Source organism: Aspergillus steynii (assembly GCF_002849105.1).
Source record: "Aspergillus steynii IBT 23096 chromosome Unknown P170scaffold_2, whole genome shotgun sequence".
Lineage (NCBI taxonomy): Eukaryota > Fungi > Ascomycota > Eurotiomycetes > Eurotiales > Aspergillaceae > Aspergillus > Aspergillus steynii.
In genome coordinates this window covers 6,144,122-6,161,294 of record NW_020194399.1, presented here as the reverse complement: position 1 = coordinate 6,161,294, position 17,173 = coordinate 6,144,122, and the positions used below count along the sequence as shown (strand labels likewise).

Below are 17,173 nucleotides of genomic sequence, written 5' to 3'. Positions count from 1 at the left end.
GCGCGAATCTCGATATTTGCCATAACTTTTGTGGCTTCTTCTTTCTTTGAGCATTAGCGCGGCCCTAGATGGGCCCCTGATCTTACGGAGTACGGAGTAGACCGTGAACAATCTTGTGGGAACGATGATCTGAAATCCAAACGTAGGAGCAGTGGAATAGTAGGGCATAACTGATATAATGAATCAATGGATTGTCTGTAAAGTGGGCATATGAACAATGATCAATTTTTATTTCTATCCCAAAATGTTGATGCCGTCTCTCGCCATCAGATCTCGTTTTAAACCAACGGCTTCAGCACTTTTTGTCCTGTTGATCGTGCATCCATAACATTTTTATCTCATGAAAGTCGGTGAGGTTTGGTTCAGGTACCAAGTGCTTGGACGCTGGATTCGGCTCGTATTCGACGGGTGGCTTTCAAGGATTTCAGTTTACTTAAGGAAGCTTGTGGACGGTCATATAAAATGGTCTTGATGCTAAGGCAGTAGTGGGTTTATACCACTTTTCTTGATCCGAATCCGAACTGGAGAGAGTTCAGCGACTCCAGCAGTCTAAATGCCACCGGGTGAATCATACTAGATTGATGGTTTTTATCTGTCTTGTTCATGAATTATGAGCTTTATGGGCTCCAATATGTCTCTTGCATTTGTTTACAAAGCGCAGCCACATCGTATAATATCTTTTGTGGTCTAGGCGTTCAACGCAGCAACTGACAGTATTAAAACGGATATATATATGTCATTGCACTGCCCACTCTACAACGGAATCAGGATACTTTTTACATGTATAATTCGCTCCATATTGTCGAAGAGTGTCTTATATTCTAATCTTGGACACACGAGGTAGAGTACCCCAAGCAATGAAGAGATCGAATTCTGACCGACTTTGTGAAGAGCAAGCTATCTCGGTCCTTGGAAATTAACCAGGGATCACCATATTGCAGTTTCGACGGCGAAACAACGACTCTGCTGCGTTGAACAAATTTCCACACAATTGGAAAATATCCGAAATTCCAACTGTAGAAGCTGAAATTAATTGATCTTGTTAGTGGATGTCAAATCCGGAATGTCCAAAGTCCCTTGCTGCCATCGGCAACATCCGTGGGTCTCCGGGGAAGCACCGCCACTGCCAATACATTTCGACCTTTGGACAAATTACTGCGCATCGCCACATTATACTGCGTACAGGGGCTTTGATGATGAAATTATGTATTCTGCATGTAGTTACACCGATCGCTGTCATGATGTCATCTCACAAAGAAAAGAATCACGAGGTGAAAGGAAATGGTTGATTATAAACTCACCCACCACGAAGCCTAGAGTTCCCGTGAACAGGACCAAAATTGAAAGAAATGCGCCCGAATAAACCCATCCCAAAAAAAGACTCAAGTCCGTCCCAGTCCGGTGGCGACACGGAGTTGGGACTCCCCTGACTCAAAAAGCAGCCCCTGCGCAGCATCTGATCCTGAGACACGACGGTTTCACTCTATTTTCTTGGCTGGCGTCACCCTCGCAACAGATCAAGTCAGCGGCCAGCAGGATCTTTGTCAGATTTAGGGGCTGCGAAAACAGGACCTCGAATGCCGAGCAGCCACACTGTCCAACGTTGGATCAGAATTGGATCCCCGATGTGAGTTCATGTTCGACGAGGCTGCAAGGGGGCAGCATTCCTTCTGGAAGACTCAATCGACGTGGAGATTAACCGAGGATTCCACGCTGCGACGGCGGATCCATTTTTACGGAGTTCGATCAAGGGGTTCTTTCCATGGCTCGACCGTTCCTGCGAAGGGGTCCAGGGGGATATTTTTGGTTCCGGTAAAAAGGAAAAAAAAGAACCATCTCCTTGAATTATGAATATCACTCCGTATGCGTTGAATGTTCAGGAGAAAGACGGATTAATCTATCGTGGACTCCTAACATTGCAGTGGCTCTCGGCTCCAGCACGGAGATTTACCGAGGCAGGGAAAGGACGCGACGATCGCTCGACGAAATCTCCGGGGAGTTCCAGGTGACGCTGCGGTTGTCGGACTGTTGGTTTAGAGTTCTGAAGCCATGCAACAGGCTGACACTGCGGTTGTACCACGGTGGCACCGAGTAAGGCTGAGAGAATGGCATACTTTTCCACGCCGATGACCAAGAATGGCGTTATTCGCCACGGCGTGATATCCCACCCTCGTCCTGAAGACCCAGACTATCCGAATGTTGCTATTTGCAGACCATGACGCACATTTGACGGCGCCATGTGAGATCTACAGTGGTCGGCTTCAATCCGCAATAACCGAACGATCGTCCAGCCGTTCATATGAAGGCGTCGACGGGTGTAGATCAATGGGGCTGGTCCATCCGGTCAATTACGGAGAATATACTGCTTTGTACCTTACTTCGTGACAGAATTAGATCAAGACATACGTATTTTGTGAAACAGGGATAGAGCAGCAAACACAGAAACGAAGGAACTGTTCATGCAAGATATACGCCCAAGGCCGAACCATCGGCGGGAGATACAATCAACGCAAAGAAACCATTACCAATTAAATCCATCAAGTCATTTCAGAGCCACCAGCGAGCAGTAGCGGGAGTAGGAGTAGTATTCACATCAAAGCACAACCTAACGTATTTACAGCGCCAGACCAACACCAGCAACCCAGGCGAGCATCCAAGGAGCCCACTTCATGTCGGCGAACGCGGCAGCACTCGAGTCAGACTCGGTGGGAGAGGCAGTCCCCGAAGCAGTGCCCGAGGCGGACTCGTCGTCGGTCGACGAGGGAGTGGAGGAGCCGGAGGCCGTGGCGGAGGAGTCGGAGTTGGTGGCCGACGCGCTGCCAGACTGGCTAGCGGTGCCGGTAGCAGAGGCGCTGCCAGTCTGCGAGCCAGTCGACGCAGCAGTCGAGCCAGAGACGACGGAGGTCGCGGTGCTGACGGCCGTCGAGCCGGTGGCCACGGGGGAGGTCTCGGTGGCGGTTTCGCTGGCAGTCGCGGTCGCAGTCTCGCCGGTGGCCGTCTCAGTAGCAGTGGCAGTGGCACCGGTCTCGGTAGGAACGTCGGTGACTTCAGTCAGAGTAACGCCGGTGGGAGGAGTGGCCGAGTCGGTGAAGGGCAGGCTGAAGTTGGGCTCGCCGTTCTCAGTGGGAGCAGCCACGTCGGTGCCCTCAGTGTTCTGAGCGTAGACAGCAGTGGCCAGAGCGGCGGCCAGGAGGGCCGTGGACTTGAGCTGAAGCTGCATTGTGTAGAGGATTTTATATATTCGAGAGAGAAACAATGGCTATTATGGTAGAGGGTATATGAAGAGCGAAGGAAGGAAAAAAGGGAAGCTCCAAGCAGCAGCAGGGAGAAGCGACCTTTTTATAGCAGCTCCACCGCCACCCCCAAGCAAACAACAAACAACGAGACCTCCGTGGGCCTCCGTCAGCACACCAGACAAAGCCACCCAAAGAACGAAAGACCCAGAGAACAGCGCTTTGTCCGGGGAAACGCCAAAAGCACCAACGCAAAGCGGGGCAAGGCTGATTCTCCGCCGCGCCGCCAAGTCGCATCGTCGTCTTGGATCGGCGGGCTCCATTGGCCACGATGCGACGCCCGAGAGACAGCCGAGTGGATCTGCAATCCTGTGGCCGCTTCTGGCGCCGTCGTTCCCGGCCTTTGTAGGCTGATGCATTTCGCTCTGCTCGTTGCTGGTCGGCTGGAAGCGCCGCCGTCCTGGCGCCGTCGTGCCATTCGACCGCATTACATCATGAGATTAGGGCATTGCGCAAGCCCGGCCTGCATTCCAGGTCGATTTGCGATTGAGTATTTGATTCTTCCCTTCGGAGAGATGCATTTTAGGCAGAAATACACCGGCCTGCAGGCTTGGGTCTCTTGTCTGTCATCACGGACTTAACGCTTACCCCCCCTGGCACCCTGTCGTCGTCATCAGAAACCCTAACGCAGCTCTGGTCGTCGCCATGAACCACTGGAATTCCTCCGTCAATGCACTGTCCTGCGTCCATAATCACGCCGACCAATCCGTCGTGGCCCCCAGCTCCTCTCCCGACTCCGGCAGCAGGAAATCACTAGCCTCAATGGTCCCGTCGGCCTTCCGATCCCCCTGCACCAGACTCACGTCGACACTGACGAAGCTGCCGTTACCCCAGCTACCACTGCCGTCCCACGAGTTCCCCTCGGACACCTGGTTGTCGTTCAGCGACGTGGGATTGTCACCGTTGGCGGCGGCGATGTTGCCCGTCAGCGTGGACACGGCGGTGCGCGAGCGGAAGCCCACGGCGGCATTGTTCCAGGCGGTGTTGCGCTTGATGGTGAAGTCGCCGGGCTGCGAGTTGTCGGTGAATCCGTCGTGCGAGTTGCCAAAGGCGATGCAGTTGGTGACGACGTGGTTGGCCGGCGCCTTGTCGGCCTCGTCGCCGCCGCCCAGCTTGAAGCCGTTGCCGTCGCCCTCGAAGGGCTCGAAGTCCCATCTGCACCGCGCGTGTCAGGTCAGTTCACCCGGTCGGTTGCTATTTATGGCACACTGTCTTGCTCGGACTGCACGGTGCAGCATGCGACATGCAGGGGCGGACGTATGTCTTACCTGTTATACCCGTTGCCCCAAGAAATGGTATCCTCGATGGTTACGCCGGATTTGAATTCCCTGCCTCCGTCAGCTCGGTCCAGGCCATTGTGCTACACGGATGCATGCATACCACAGATCCAGTCCGTCGTCGACGTTGTTCCAGAGTCGGGCGCCGCGCAGCACGTTGCCCTCGCCCTCGCCCTCCTTGCAGGCGAACCCGTCGGCGCTCTCGCCGTTCTTGCGAGGATCGCGGTTCAGATACGAATCGAGGTACAGGACGGTGTTGTTAGCGGAGGCGCCCTCCAGCTGGAAGCCTGCGAGGTGTCAGCGAGCTCCTGTGCAACGGTGGAAAAGCTGCCCTACCAGTCTCATAGTTCTCGCGGGTGATGATGCGCTCGTAGTGGTTGTTCGACGCGTCTCTGGCATACACGCCGTAGGGGCCGTTGATGAACTCGAGGTCGTAAAACTCCCAGTACTCGGCATCCTGGATGTGGAAGATGCCTCGATCCTTGTTGGCCAGGGAGCCGCCGACTTCCGCAGGGGTGCTGGTAGCGACATGACGCCGTGTCAGACCACTTTATAACACTGGGTGGATTGTAAACTAGACACATACCCCGGGAGGTCCTCCCCGTCGATGATGACTTTCTCGCCCTCGTAGGCACGCACGACATATGCCGATCCCGGAGAACCGCTCTTGCCGATCTGGATGTTGGACGAGGGCGAATAGGTGCCCTTGCGCAGGTAGATGGTCGTGCCGGCAGTCGCTGCATCGACTGCAGCTTGAATGGACTTCAGCGGCGAGTCGATGTCCCCTGATGCGTCGTCGGACCCGGACGGCGAGACATACAGGTCGGCAGCAAGGCTGGGAGCGGCCAGCAGGAGGCTGTAGAGGAGGTACCGCATCGTGAGGTGTGTCTGGACTGATTACGTGGACTATGGAATCGCCTACAGTACAAGAGAAATTCTTGTTAAATATCTAGTGAGCTATGCTGGCTTAAATACTTGCTCCAATGCCACATCCATCGCCCCAATCCCATATCCAACTCCCACACCTCGCTTATCCGAGGACTCCGTATGCCGGAGAATCTTCTGCAGACGGAGTATTTCCCTCCAGCCAAGGCTTTTAGATGAGCGTTATGCAGGGAAAGGAAGTGCAGAACTGCCCAAGTGCCGCCGGCGTTTCAGACTCCCCTCCCCTGCCAAGTGCCATGACAGGCGAGAAGAAATTGATTCGTGAAGATCACTATCTTAACGCAATCTACATGGAGATTAATCCGTGCCCCGACTTGCCTAACCCGGACTCTACTCCCTCGACGAGCTACTTCTTCTCATACTCGCCCAGCGCCCACGCCAACACCTCGGGATACCATTTCCTCCCGACATCCTGATGGCTCATCACGCGATGGATGAACGTGCCCTCGCCAAACCGCCCGCGAAACATCGTATTGAACGTGGCCTCCGCGTCGGACCGAACCTTCTCGTCCTTAATCAGCTCCTTAATATGCTCAGGGATCCTCAGCGAGACGTGATCGGCGGATAAATCCAACCCCATGCCGCGGAACACCGGGATGGAGAAGCGCGGCCCCAGCGCAACGCCCTCCGCATCGACGAAGTTCTTCGCAGCCAGACTGACGCGGTGGGTGGTGGCGGTGCACACGCCGCCAGTGAGGGCCTCCAGGGCGCGACCGATATTAACGACCAGGGAGTCCTGGATCGGCGGCGCGGGGATCCAGTGGCCGGCTTTATTCTGCACCTCCAGGCCGGGATGAGGCGTGGCTTGCAGCAGGAAAGTGAGAAACTCCGAGTCCTTGTGGGCGCCCACGCCTTGGGTTTCGGTTTCGGACTCGGGGGTCGAGTCCGGCGGCGGCGGATACCTGATCAGCTTCAGTTTCTGCTGCGACGGCGTCTCGAAGTACGGTTGCAGCGCTGTCGGTGGTAAATCGAGGGCCTCTGCGATGAAGGCCTGGAATTCGTCTGCTACGGGGGCTACTTCTCCCAGGTACGCCTCGACGGCGTGGCGGAATCCGGGGATAGCAGCTTCGTCGGGCCACTGGTTGGGGCCTCGAATGTTGCGATACAGAGGCTCGTCGGGGCCCGGGGCCGGTAATTCGGTCGCGAACTGTGCGTCGTTAATCTACAGGGTCGAAAGGCTGGTGATTATGAGCAGAGTACGCACATCGAACTGCTCGCGATAGTCGGGGGTCCTGGCCGTGAGCTCTGCGCCGAGTCGCGAATACCCCAGGAAATGCTTATTATTGACCATCTCAATCTCCAGCTTCTTCTTCAGAGGCAGATCAAACAGCTTGAATGTTTGGTTCACCAGTTCGTCTCTCACCCGCGGCGCGACAGGCGGGTTGGTGAGATAGAAGAACCCCACGTTGATGAGCGCATCCCGCAGTTCCGCCAGGAAGGTCGCTTTGGTTTCTGGCGAGGTGGACAGCGTGTAGTCCAGCACCGGAATGGCCGTGAAGGTATCGGTCGAGGAAGCCATGGCAGGTGGGAGGTGGTATCGGGAAAATGCGAAGCGCACCGATGACGAGGCGATTCCGGTGGGGTTTGCTGGTTTAGTGGCTCGTCGTTGGTGGATCTTCGTGCAGCACGCCATTCCGGAGGTTTGGATCATCACCCTCAACTATTCATTAACATGACCAATATCTTTAATTCAGCTGAGATTGGGGTAATACACTGTCTTGAGGTGGTGATTCAACTATCATTGCATCCAGTCGACGGGTTCACCATTGCTTAGATGTCTATTCTATGTCTATCATCCTCATGCAGATTGACTGCTTATACTCCGATGCAGCCAGTCTCTCCACTGCTGGTCGCTCAAAATCGATCTGACTCGTGCCTCGAGCCATTCCGTGTTCCCCCAGAATCCCCAGGAGGCCTGGAATCTACACCAGTCAACCAGGGCTGTCTCCCAGTGTCGCTTCAATGTCTCCCAGTCGTACCGATCTGATGCCTCGTCCCGAAGGAGGCTCGACCGGTAGCGCTGGAGTAGTTCCTGCTCGCCATTCTGCATCTCAAGTTGCTCAGGCAACAGTTCGTCTGCATCATCAACCAGGAGGTCCAGGGGCACCGAGCAGGTAAACAGTTTGGCGAGGTCACAGACTCCCAGACCTAGGCCGACGTACTGGAAGTCGAAGAACGCCACCTTGTCGCCATCATTGGTCGTGAAGAGATTCTCTGACTTCACATCGCCATGGATGTACGACTCAACCGACCTCCCACACGGCGTCAGGAACAAGGCGACCATCTCAGCGACAGAGAGTGAGGATCCTTCTGGCACTCCACACAAGGCACCAGACCACTCCGAATCCGTATCTTCTACCAAACTGGCGTACTCTTTCCGTCGCGTCGCAAGATACGTATAACCTCCGTTCAGCCACAGTCCCCTACCACCTGTCTTGCCGGTAGATTGCCGTCTCCGAGATTCTTCAAGCGGCGGCAACACACACTGATCGAGGTCCTTGGGCAACCAGTCCCATGAACGACCATGGAACCCAGCCAACCAATCCAGCGCCCCATACACCTGCCTGCGACTCAACACACTCCTCTTTTCGCCAGCAACGGGGAACTTAGGTCGTAGATCGACCATGATCGTAGCCATGAGCCCGTCCAGCTCCTCATCCTGCACATCACGCGTCGAAACAAGACAATTAGCCACGGCAGGCTCACCACCTAGTAGCGGAACGACTTCACTGTAGAAATACTGCTCCACCTCGTAGCTCAGGATTTTGCGCAAATGGCCCTCATCCTCATTGGCGCCGCGCTTGGCAGGCGGCGAGATGAGCTTCAGGATAAGCGGGTACACCGACCCGGCAGCGCCCTTGGGTGCCAGCCCGCAGACTTTGCTGAGATGCTCTGCTGCACTGTCTGTAGTGGCTCGCGCGCTGATGGCGCAGATCTGTCCGTATCCTGCCCAGAGTCTCTGGAGGGTGGTGCAGGAGACGAGCTCGAGCGAGTGTCGCGACAGCAGGATGCTGGCGACGCGCTGCGGGTCGCTGGCAAGTGATGTAGCCATGGCTAAAGAGCTTCTCAAGGGGATGGGCTGTGATAACAAGGAGCTCGAGGCGGTTTGTGGAGAATTTGACCTGTTGTTGACCAGTGCAGATGGCGGGAGGGCAGGAATTCCGAAAATCCCTGCCGAAGGTCTGCCGAGAGCCACGTGATCTCTATAGATCAAATGCACCACAAATCATCTGAAAGGCCAGATTGTAACATTTATTGATGATACGGAGGCTCATAAGAATGGGTTGAATTGGGTCAGAAATTGGGAGGGATGCTTGCTGAATATTGGCCGTTCAAAAAACATATATTCCGGGCCAGTGGACTGGTATCACCCTGGGAGTGAATATGAACATCTACAGACCGAACAAAACCAAATAGCAGCAAGAGCACACTGGTAACAAGGGTAAAAGGTCAATAGATCTTATATTATCTGGGAGCAATCAGCCTATATTCGACAAAGTTTTAAAAATATAATGTGAAAGGTGAGTCCGGATAGGTCTCCGAGGTAGAGGAAAGCCTAGTGCTCTTGAAACCCCCTGGAAAGCTATGGGATACTACAATTTTCACGACCTAATCGAACCCTCTCAGCCACAACTCCACTCCGTCCCTCCAACACGCTCTTGTTTGATCACCGTAGCTCATTGGCCGGGGAGTATCAGCAGTGTTGAAGCCTAGAAAGAGTGGATGGGTTACCTTGACAACGAGTGGAAACCCGCTTTCGGTGAAATTTGATCCAGTAAATCTATGAATGGTATCTTTCATTCCTATGTGGATGGCTAGAACATTCAGAGAATGAAAGGTTGACCATAAAATTGCGCAAAGGCAAGGCTACCCGCAGTCTCCCTTGACACTATAAGACGGTTGTCACTGTCCAGTATCGGTGCCAGGTAACCCAGCAAAATGTAATTCCGCATAGTCCAGTTCCTAAAAACAGCATCCTCTGCTGGATTTCAGCCATCTCCTCAAGAAACCCCGCAGTAGTCGGTTAAGGATGCCGAGTCGGATCGGCTAACGGACTTGTCTGCCGATCCTTGATAACAGGTCGATGCACATATGAACAGCGACCATGCATCTCTCCCTGCCTAGTGGACACTATCTGACTCTCTGCACCACCTGGTACTCACCTGCACTTATTCAAAAAAAGTCGCAATGACTTCTGAAATCCGCCAATATCACCTACCACCCACGGATCTGATCCCGAACTCGCCCCGACCTCTTCTACACTACAAGAACGTCCTACGCAAGAAGCCCAACACCTCACACTGCGATCCCGCTGAAGTATGGGACCTATTCACCAAGAACGAATGGAATGTGCACTGGATCTTCCGCTACAGCCACACCCAAGTATCGCACTACCACTCGCAAGCGCACGAATGCATGGCCGTACTTTCCGGCACCGCCAGCATCCGATTCGGCGTCGGCGACACCTCCGCCGACATGAAAGAGAACACTGACGGATCTGCCTGGGACAAGGGGGGTGTTCTGCTAGAAGCCAATGCCGGTGATGTGTTTATCATCCCGGCAGGCGTGGCGCACAAGACGCACAACACCAAGCCTGAAGCCGAGTTCGCGCTCTTGTCGCCGGGAACGGGGCACGGGATTGAAGCCGAGGATCCAAAGAAGGCGCTTTCTGAGGTTAAGCTAGATGGGTTTACCATGATGGGAGCTTACAGTGGAGGAGATTGGGACTTTGTGGCGACTGGGGGGGATTTTGAGAAGGTGTGGGCTGTTCCCAAGCCCAGGTTCGATCCCGTTCTTGGGGATTCGGACCGAGGACTCTGCAAGGCATGGAGAGGAAGTGGTACGGAGGCTAAGGCTCATCTTTAGAATGGGTGATTCAACTTGAGTATGACTAAAGGGTTGAGAGCACTGTGAACAGGGCCTGCTATCGATGATTTCTGACAAGCAAAAAACAATTTACTTAATTGTTGCCTTCCTTTCCTTCGCGCTGATTAGAGCAAATGCATTATTCCAAACATCAACCCTCTGCTAAGCGACCTACTTACTCACTATTCCTGCGGTGCTCTCGACTTAAGTAGAACCGGCAATTCCGGCTTATTCCAGAGAACAAAGTTCTGCTGGTCTTCCCATATCAGACTGGGGTCATACAACTTCATGTCAAAGTTGAATACCATGCGAGCCAAGATGCTGCGCATTTCAACGTACGCGAGGCTATTGCAGGTTAGCATCCGAATATTCCACAAAAGAGCAAAAGGTTGCATACTTCCGTCCGATGCAATTCCGAGGCCCAAAGCTGAACGGCTGCAGGACAGTCTTGCTATCATTCTCAAATCGAGGGTCACCGAGGAATCGCTCCGGAATGAAACTCTCGGGCTCGGTGAAATTGGCTGGAGAATGATACGCCGCCATTTGGGATACAGAGACAATCGTCTGCAAGCTCCGTTAGCAGGATATTCTGTCTCTCATCTATCGAAGCACTTACACCTGGTGGAACCCATTGCCCGGCAATCATGTCGCCCTGCGCATCCACAATTCGGGGCAATCCCACTGCGACCGGAGGATACATGCGCAAGGCCTCGTTAATCACGGCATGGATATACGTAAGCTGGTTGCACGAGGCAAGAGTGATCTCGCTGTCGGATTTGAATGCACTCCGCACTTCCTCCTCCAGTTTGGCCAGCACACGAGGAGATTTGAGAAGGTAATAAGTAGCACCCGCCAGTAAGGTCGCGGTGGTCTCTGACCCAGCGACGACAAGGGTACTGGCGTTCGACTCCAGCTCGCCGACGGTCATGCCCTTCTCGGTCTCGTGGTGCTTCAGGATATGACTGAAGAAATCGGGCCTCTCGTTCGAACTTGTTAGTCTACCATTCACCTTCTCCTGGGTAATTGCATAATGCCACTTTCTCCGGTCCATTACTTCCTTCGGAATGAACATTTGCAATATGGTCTTGAGCGACGGGAACCGCCGATATACGTTTGAATAAGCGCCGAATTGAATATGGCCGAAAATGATCGACACCCATGGATGATACCTCGAGTTCTGGAGACAATCGAACGGCGTCCCGAAAGTCAAGTCCCCGATGATATCGAAAGTGGTGAAGTTATACCACGCGACCATGTCGACTGGCTCGGTCTCGCTGGCATTCTCATGAAGCCTCTGGATCAGGAGATCGATGTACTGTTTGATGATAGGTTCTTGTCCGCGCAACGAGGCCTCCGAGAACGCATGGGACAGAAGGCGTCGAAAGCGAGAATGGTCGGCATCGTTGGACTGGATGATTGTCGGATGGCCGTTGGCAGGAGGCGCGAAGACCCGCATATCCTTGGGCTTCTGGCTGTGCCCAATGCGCGTGCCATAGATGGGCTTCCATGCCTCCCCGTTGGTGAAGGCCAGCTCGTCGGGCGCTATGCGGACTACCTCGCCGTACTCATTGTGCAGGGTTTCTAGGACCTGGGCCAGTCGGCCTCCAACGACGGCTCGTAGGTATGGAATGCGAGAAGCTGCGAAGAGCTTGGGACCGGGGAATCGCGCGAGAGGGTGCAAATAGATGTTATATACGGGTTGCCCAACGAGGTATAGGATTCCCTGGCTCATAGTCAGTCATAGACCGCCATCACAGCGTTTAACACGGCAGGCATTACCAATGCAAAGGCCAACACGGGCACCATAACAACGGCGCGCCATCCACCAGACAAAACCTCTTGCAGAATATGGGTCATCTCGACAGCGAACTAAGGGGAATGGCAGAGGAACTGGGCCTTGTACGACATTCAACCCAGATCTGCTTCTTCACCACGTACTTATACCACACGGTCGCACGTAACCCCCCCCAGCATCGATTCTGCACAACGCACCAATGTCATGTTGCGCGAACATAAGCCATTGAAACCAAGTGGGCCGTGATCAACATGCCTGGTTTACCCCGCAGACCGAGCGAGAGCATCCAGTCGGTCTATCGCACTCCAAGCGCCAGAACCAGGCGGGTTGTGAGTGTGACGAGCAACATGCATAACTGATGCATCACAGACGCACGAAGATGCCGACTCTGCCGTGTATTGGTCCAGGCCTTGTGAAGAAACTCTCTGCACAAGTTTCATAAGCCACATGTTCCACTGAGACTGTCACCCTTGGTGTTGAATTCATTAATCACAAACCGACCCCTCAGTGACACATGGTCTGCTCTATGAAGATCATGCCAAAGCTTACCCCGAGCAGAAAAGTCAAGACCGAGGTGAGAGCAGAGAAGTCACTGGCCTGCATCTGTCCGGTCAGAGAAAAGAAAAAGGCCGAGTCCTCGATCTCGGAGGTGTCCGGTCATCATCCTTCAAAGCTTGGCCTTAGAGTCCATCCAATCATTGGTGGAGTCTGCCAATGTTCATTCTCGCGCAGAAGAGAAGGAAGACTTGTTTACGGACTCCAAATGGAACACCTCCAAGGGATAACTCGGCCTGAAGTGTCAATAAGAACAAGGCATTCCCAACTTAACCAAGTCCCGTAATGTGGCGTTATTGCATGAGAATATGACACCTCGATTTCCTCCGTAGTGACACACGGATGCTAATAGACCACTGGGAGGATGAAGAATATCCAAAAGTACGATCGGGTAGCATTGACGTTTGGCGTCGCGTCAAATTCATCCTGCCAATCAACCGCGCTAGCCCTTTTTACTTATTTTATTCTATTTACTTTTTTCTTTTTGTCTCTCTCCCCCAGAATATTCTTATAATCATAATTCTTGTGAAAAAAAAAAAAAAAAAAAAAAAAAAAAAAAAGCTACGTTCAAACCGTTTGTATGGCCGTTGGAACAAGCTGTTTTTACCGTCGGTGAGACTTCACAGGCGGAATATATCTCTCTGATCACGATCTAAAATGAACGTTTATCTCGCCTTATTAATTTCCCTGTTATCTCTATTATTACTGCCGCACATGGCTGCCATTTTGGATACATGTCAGTTGAGCACTGGTCCCTCTATCTCCAAAACCGAACGACGCCGACTGCTCATCCCTACCTTAATGAGTGACTATGGAGCATCGATGGCGCTGAAGCGGCCACAAACCAGAATCCTTACCTAGTTGTACCCGGACGATGAACAATGGTGTTTCGATAAGAGAAGAGGTAGAAATGGCTCAACACTCATGAGTCATGCAAACATACACATCTACATCTGCGGCAGGTTTAAAGGAAAAGTATAAAATTCTACTGTATATACAACGAATGAAAGGTGTCTAGAAAAGGTAAATTCAAGTACATAGAAGAAAGATAAAGGACCGGCCAGCCAACCAAAAGAGTTCCAGCCAATGCCCTACATCGTCATAAAGAAGAGCATGGCCAGGGCAATCACCGCGGCAGTGCGGTTCATCTCCTGGCGCGTGGCCGCCGACTCAGACGACTCGATCTGCAGCTCGGGCTTATAGTCCTTGGGGGTCGAGCTATCGACGGTGCCGTTCCAGCAGTAGCTCTTGAAGCAGGTGTTGCAGATCTCGGGCAGCTTGGTGTTGGTGCGCTCGGCGGAGCGAGAGAGAATGGCGCACCCGACACAGGACGGCCAGTCGGCGTCGACGCTGGAGTTGCCGCGGGTGACGACGTTGTAGCCGTTCAGGATGATGTTGTCGCGCTCCTCGTCGCTGTACTCCATCTTGTAGGTGGAGGCGTTGGAGGCGTAGTTGTAGGGGGAGTTGGGCAGGTAGACGACCAGGGGCGCCGGACCCGTCATGTTCTTGGAGTCGCAGCCGAAGAAGGTCGGGCGCTTGTTCAGGCCGAGGTTGATGAAGGTGTTCTTGTCCGGCACGGCAGGGAAGACGGTGCCGTTGCCAATGCCGGTGCTGTTGAGGCTGCGCTCGTAGGTGTGGCCGAGCGACGAGCCGTCAGGCCAGCTGTTGGTGTCCGCGGAGGAGTCGACGGCGAAGATGACGTCCACCTGGCGCGTGGGCTGGATCAAGGGGTGCAGGGGGATGTTCTGGCCGTCCTCGCCGCCGTCGACGACGTCCAGCTCGCGGCTCTTTGAGTAGGCGTGGGTGGCGTTGCGGTAGCGGTAGAAGGGGTTGGGCGAGTAGACGGCGATGTCCTCGTCGTTGCGGTCGAGTTTCTTGAGGATCTTCATGACGGTTTCCTTGACGAAGTCGGGGGCGTCGGTGTTGTTGAGACGCAGCAGGCCCTGGTTGAAGAGCGAGGACGAAGTGCCCATGACAAAGCCGGCGTTGTCGAATCCACGCACGCACTTCTCGGTCTTGGGCAGCTCGCCGTTCTCGAAGCGCGATCCAAGGAATTCCAGGGGCGCGAAACCGTAGATGGAGGGATCGAAGGTGCCGAATTCCCAAGGGTTGAATTCGTAGACGGTCGAGTTGGTGCCGACGACAAGTTCGCCGGGGTTGCGGCCATCGGCGACGACGATGGGCATGGGCATCTGGCCCTTCTGGAAGGTTTCAGTTAGGGCGATAGAGGACCAGGTGTAGTCCAGGCCGCCGTCGTCAGTAGTCGAGTTGATGAACTGGTAGGCGAGCGCACGACCCCAGTAGTCCGTCAGCGAGGTGTCGTATCCAGCATCTTCCTTGTTGTCGACGGCCTTGAACAAGTCCTTCCAGTATTTGGCGGTGCTCAGGATCCGAAGACCCTTGGCGTTGGGGCCCTCGAGAATGTTCTTGGAGAAGTCCCAGACACGCTCATCGGTCTGCAGAGCACCGACGGTGGTGAAGTTGTTGATGACGATAGAACCCAGCAGCCACGAGCCTCCACTCAGACCAGACACGTATGTGGCGGACTGCAACAGGCCTCCCAGCTGGCCTTCTGCCGTAGCATTGTCCGTTCGACTATCGAAGGCCTTGATAGCGCCAGCACCGTTGGTCAGGGCGCGATATCCACCACCGGAGACGGCGATACCGATGTTGGGGATGTTGGAGATGTTCTTCGCATGGCGGTCGATGTAAGATTTGGCATCAAAGGAGGTAAGGTTCAGTCGGCCCAACAAGTCCTTCATGGGCTTGAGGGTTTCCTCGCGACGAAGCTTCAGCCAGTCGGTCTCGTTGGCGGACAGTTCGCCAGCGGATCGAATGCTCGGCCGGGTGGACGGGCAGGTAACGTTATCGGGGGCGTAGCCATCAGGGGCATTCGCAAAGGCACGCGGTACGAGCGAGATCGAGGCGGCGTCAGCCAAGCCAGCCGCCAGGGTAATCAGGGGGATCTTCATGATGGCGGAAGGTGGATGTTACGGACAAGGAGACAAGGGACGGAGACCCCCGTTTTGGCATCCTGGGTATATGTATTCAGCAGATTATTTATTTTTGTGTGAAGGCGATTCAGCCCAAGACCGGCGAGGCTTGGACTTCATGAGCCTCGTTCGACTAACGGTCAATAGTGTGGGATCGCGTGGACCAACCGGAAGGAAAGGGATCGTGGAGTCTCAGCCCGGTGGAGCGTTGGAGAGAAACGGAGTTCGGCAGTGGCATAAGGCTAGCCAGGCAGCATCGTTTTTCACAGAAAAACTCACATAAGATGCTCGTGGTTTAGGAAGTTCGGTCGTACTTCGTATTGAGGCCCATGAAAAGGGTGTGGCTGCGCTGGACAGCGACAGGGGTTTAGGGCTAGCGTCTAGGCACCAATCTGCGCCCCTTACGTTCCTCAGATTATTATGATCGTTTTGCTATTACAGAGCAGTCTTGTTTATTTTTCTTAGACAGCGTGACCGTGTGGCTGCACCTGAAACATCCCCCAGTAATAGCTAGTCCGTGTGACAATGCAACCACTGGCTCAGATCTCCGCCCCAAAAGCCCCCAAGGCCCAAGTTTGGCGGTGGATTCGTTTGATCCTTGGCCTTGTTTGGCCCGTTTTTGGGCTGGAAACGACATGAGAATTAGTGCCGGGTCTTTATGCAGAGACATGTCTCATTATGCATCGATCTCGTGCAGATCGAGTGCCTCATCTTCCCAACTTCTTCACCAGCCGTAAAGTCAAATACAGACAACAGAATTGTTCAAGAAATCGCCATCCAGATCAAGCCATGTCGGACCACATGAACCACCCGTCAAGTTCCAGATCCAACTGTGGACCCGCCAAAATTTTCGACCCGAATATGCTGTCGCCTAGCCGGTCCGAGAAACGAGTACGATAAACGAATAAGAAGGCTCGAAAGGAGCAATCGAGGAACCCTTCGGCTCCCGCGGGAATCCGCTAAGCCATGTCAATCCTGGCTCTATTCCTCCTTCTCCGGAGCGCTCCATAAGGCGCCATTAGGAACCCTGATGAGCGAGGAAGTTTGGCTCACCGGGCGATCCGGTGTGGCGGTGTCCTGATCTATGATGTCACCTATTTGTGGCCGAGGCTATACATTGAATTCGTTCAATCGGTTGGTCGGCTTCATTCGCTTTGAATATACAAAGTATTGTTGTTGTTGCTCTGTCTACAACCCCTGACCAGGTAGCCTCAGGTGTCCAACTTAAGTCTGGCCAATCACAGCGCGTAACCAGATTACTAACCCGATGACATCACAACATTCCATACCGCATCGGCAGCAATGGAGAATGCACAGTGACAATCCAGAGAATTGTAGCGATATGAATAGGAAACAGTTACAGAACATTCTGCTGCTCCTTTCTGGTCCCAGGGAACAGTGGCCCAGCAGAAGAAAGCGAAGGGAGTGGTCGTTGAGATCATAGACTCC

The 17,173-nt window shown here is 53.8% G+C and overlaps 7 protein-coding genes across 7 annotated transcripts; 1 reads left to right on the top strand and 6 right to left on the bottom strand.

Moving 5' to 3' along the window:
• Positions 1–2,326: 2,326 nt before the first annotated feature.
• Positions 2,327–3,578, bottom strand: P170DRAFT_435143 (uncharacterized protein). The gene has a single exon (XM_024848868.1). The coding sequence runs from the start codon at positions 3,218–3,220 to the stop codon at positions 2,615–2,617; it is 606 nt and encodes a 201-aa protein (XP_024708837.1). The 5' UTR covers positions 3,221–3,578; the 3' UTR covers positions 2,327–2,614.
• A 407-nt stretch (positions 3,579–3,985) lies between these two features.
• P170DRAFT_400845 (putative pectate lyase) lies at positions 3,986–5,571 on the bottom strand (the record flags this gene model as incomplete). The annotated part of the gene is made up of 5 exons (XM_024846350.1): positions 5,157–5,571; positions 4,907–5,088; positions 4,674–4,857; positions 4,562–4,621; positions 3,986–4,448 (listed from the first exon to the last, which is right to left on the bottom strand). Exons 1-5 carry the CDS (start codon positions 5,444–5,446, stop codon positions 3,986–3,988), a joined length of 1,179 nt encoding a protein of 392 aa, XP_024708836.1. The 5' UTR covers positions 5,447–5,571.
• Positions 5,571–7,065, bottom strand: P170DRAFT_400843 (isopenicillin N synthase family dioxygenase). Its single transcript, XM_024846349.1, has 2 exons — positions 6,720–7,065; positions 5,571–6,662 (listed from the first exon to the last, which is right to left on the bottom strand). The coding sequence occupies exons 1-2, from the start codon at positions 7,032–7,034 to the stop codon at positions 5,862–5,864; spliced, it is 1,116 nt and encodes a 371-aa protein (XP_024708835.1). The 5' UTR covers positions 7,035–7,065; the 3' UTR covers positions 5,571–5,861.
• Positions 7,066–7,218: 153 nt separating this feature from the next.
• Positions 7,219–8,631, bottom strand: P170DRAFT_435140 (uncharacterized protein). Its single transcript, XM_024848867.1, has one exon. It carries the CDS (start codon positions 8,151–8,153, stop codon positions 7,314–7,316), a length of 840 nt encoding a protein of 279 aa, XP_024708834.1. The 5' UTR covers positions 8,154–8,631; the 3' UTR covers positions 7,219–7,313.
• Positions 8,632–9,665: 1,034 nt separating this feature from the next.
• P170DRAFT_400836 (cupin domain-containing protein) lies at positions 9,666–10,392 on the top strand. Its single transcript, XM_024846348.1, has one exon. It carries the CDS (start codon positions 9,704–9,706, stop codon positions 10,379–10,381), a length of 678 nt encoding a protein of 225 aa, XP_024708833.1. The 5' UTR covers positions 9,666–9,703; the 3' UTR covers positions 10,382–10,392.
• On the bottom strand, positions 10,393–12,582 carry P170DRAFT_376450 (cytochrome P450). Its single transcript, XM_024845370.1, has 4 exons — positions 12,161–12,582; positions 10,998–12,104; positions 10,779–10,945; positions 10,393–10,726 (listed from the first exon to the last, which is right to left on the bottom strand). The coding sequence occupies exons 1-4, from the start codon at positions 12,236–12,238 to the stop codon at positions 10,564–10,566; spliced, it is 1,515 nt and encodes a 504-aa protein (XP_024708832.1). The 5' UTR covers positions 12,239–12,582; the 3' UTR covers positions 10,393–10,563.
• Positions 12,583–13,822: 1,240 nt separating this feature from the next.
• On the bottom strand, positions 13,823–16,013 carry P170DRAFT_463186 (lysophospholipase family protein; the record flags this gene model as incomplete). The annotated part of the gene is made up of 1 exon (XM_024852149.1): positions 13,823–16,013. The coding sequence occupies exon 1, from the start codon at positions 15,701–15,703 to the stop codon at positions 13,823–13,825; it is 1,881 nt and encodes a 626-aa protein (XP_024708831.1). The 5' UTR covers positions 15,704–16,013.
• Positions 16,014–17,173: the final 1,160 nt, after the last annotated feature.

Excerpts from the sequence above, each read along its gene's own strand:
- P170DRAFT_400843 (XM_024846349.1), bottom strand. The coding sequence starts at position 7,034 with ATGGCTTCCTCGACCGATACCTTCACGGCCATTCCGGTGCTGGACTAC. Across the intron at positions 6,663-6,719 it reads ACTATCGCGAGCAGTTCGAT|TTCGCGACCGAATTACCGGC; the intron begins GTGCGTACTCTG and ends AACGACGCACAG.
- P170DRAFT_435143 (XM_024848868.1), bottom strand. The coding sequence starts at position 3,220 with ATGCAGCTTCAGCTCAAGTCCACGGCCCTCCTGGCCGCCGCTCTGGCC.
- P170DRAFT_435140 (XM_024848867.1), bottom strand. The coding sequence starts at position 8,153 with ATGGCTACGATCATGGTCGATCTACGACCTAAGTTCCCCGTTGCTGGC.
- P170DRAFT_376450 (XM_024845370.1), bottom strand. The coding sequence starts at position 12,238 with ATGACCCATATTCTGCAAGAGGTTTTGTCTGGTGGATGGCGCGCCGTT. Across the intron at positions 10,946-10,997 it reads GGCAATGGGTTCCACCAGGT|ACGATTGTCTCTGTATCCCA; the intron begins GTAAGTGCTTCG and ends CGGAGCTTGCAG. Across the intron at positions 10,727-10,778 it reads CGGAATTGCATCGGACGGAA|CCTCGCGTACGTTGAAATGC; the intron begins GTATGCAACCTT and ends AACCTGCAATAG.
- P170DRAFT_400836 (XM_024846348.1), top strand. The coding sequence starts at position 9,704 with ATGACTTCTGAAATCCGCCAATATCACCTACCACCCACGGATCTGATC.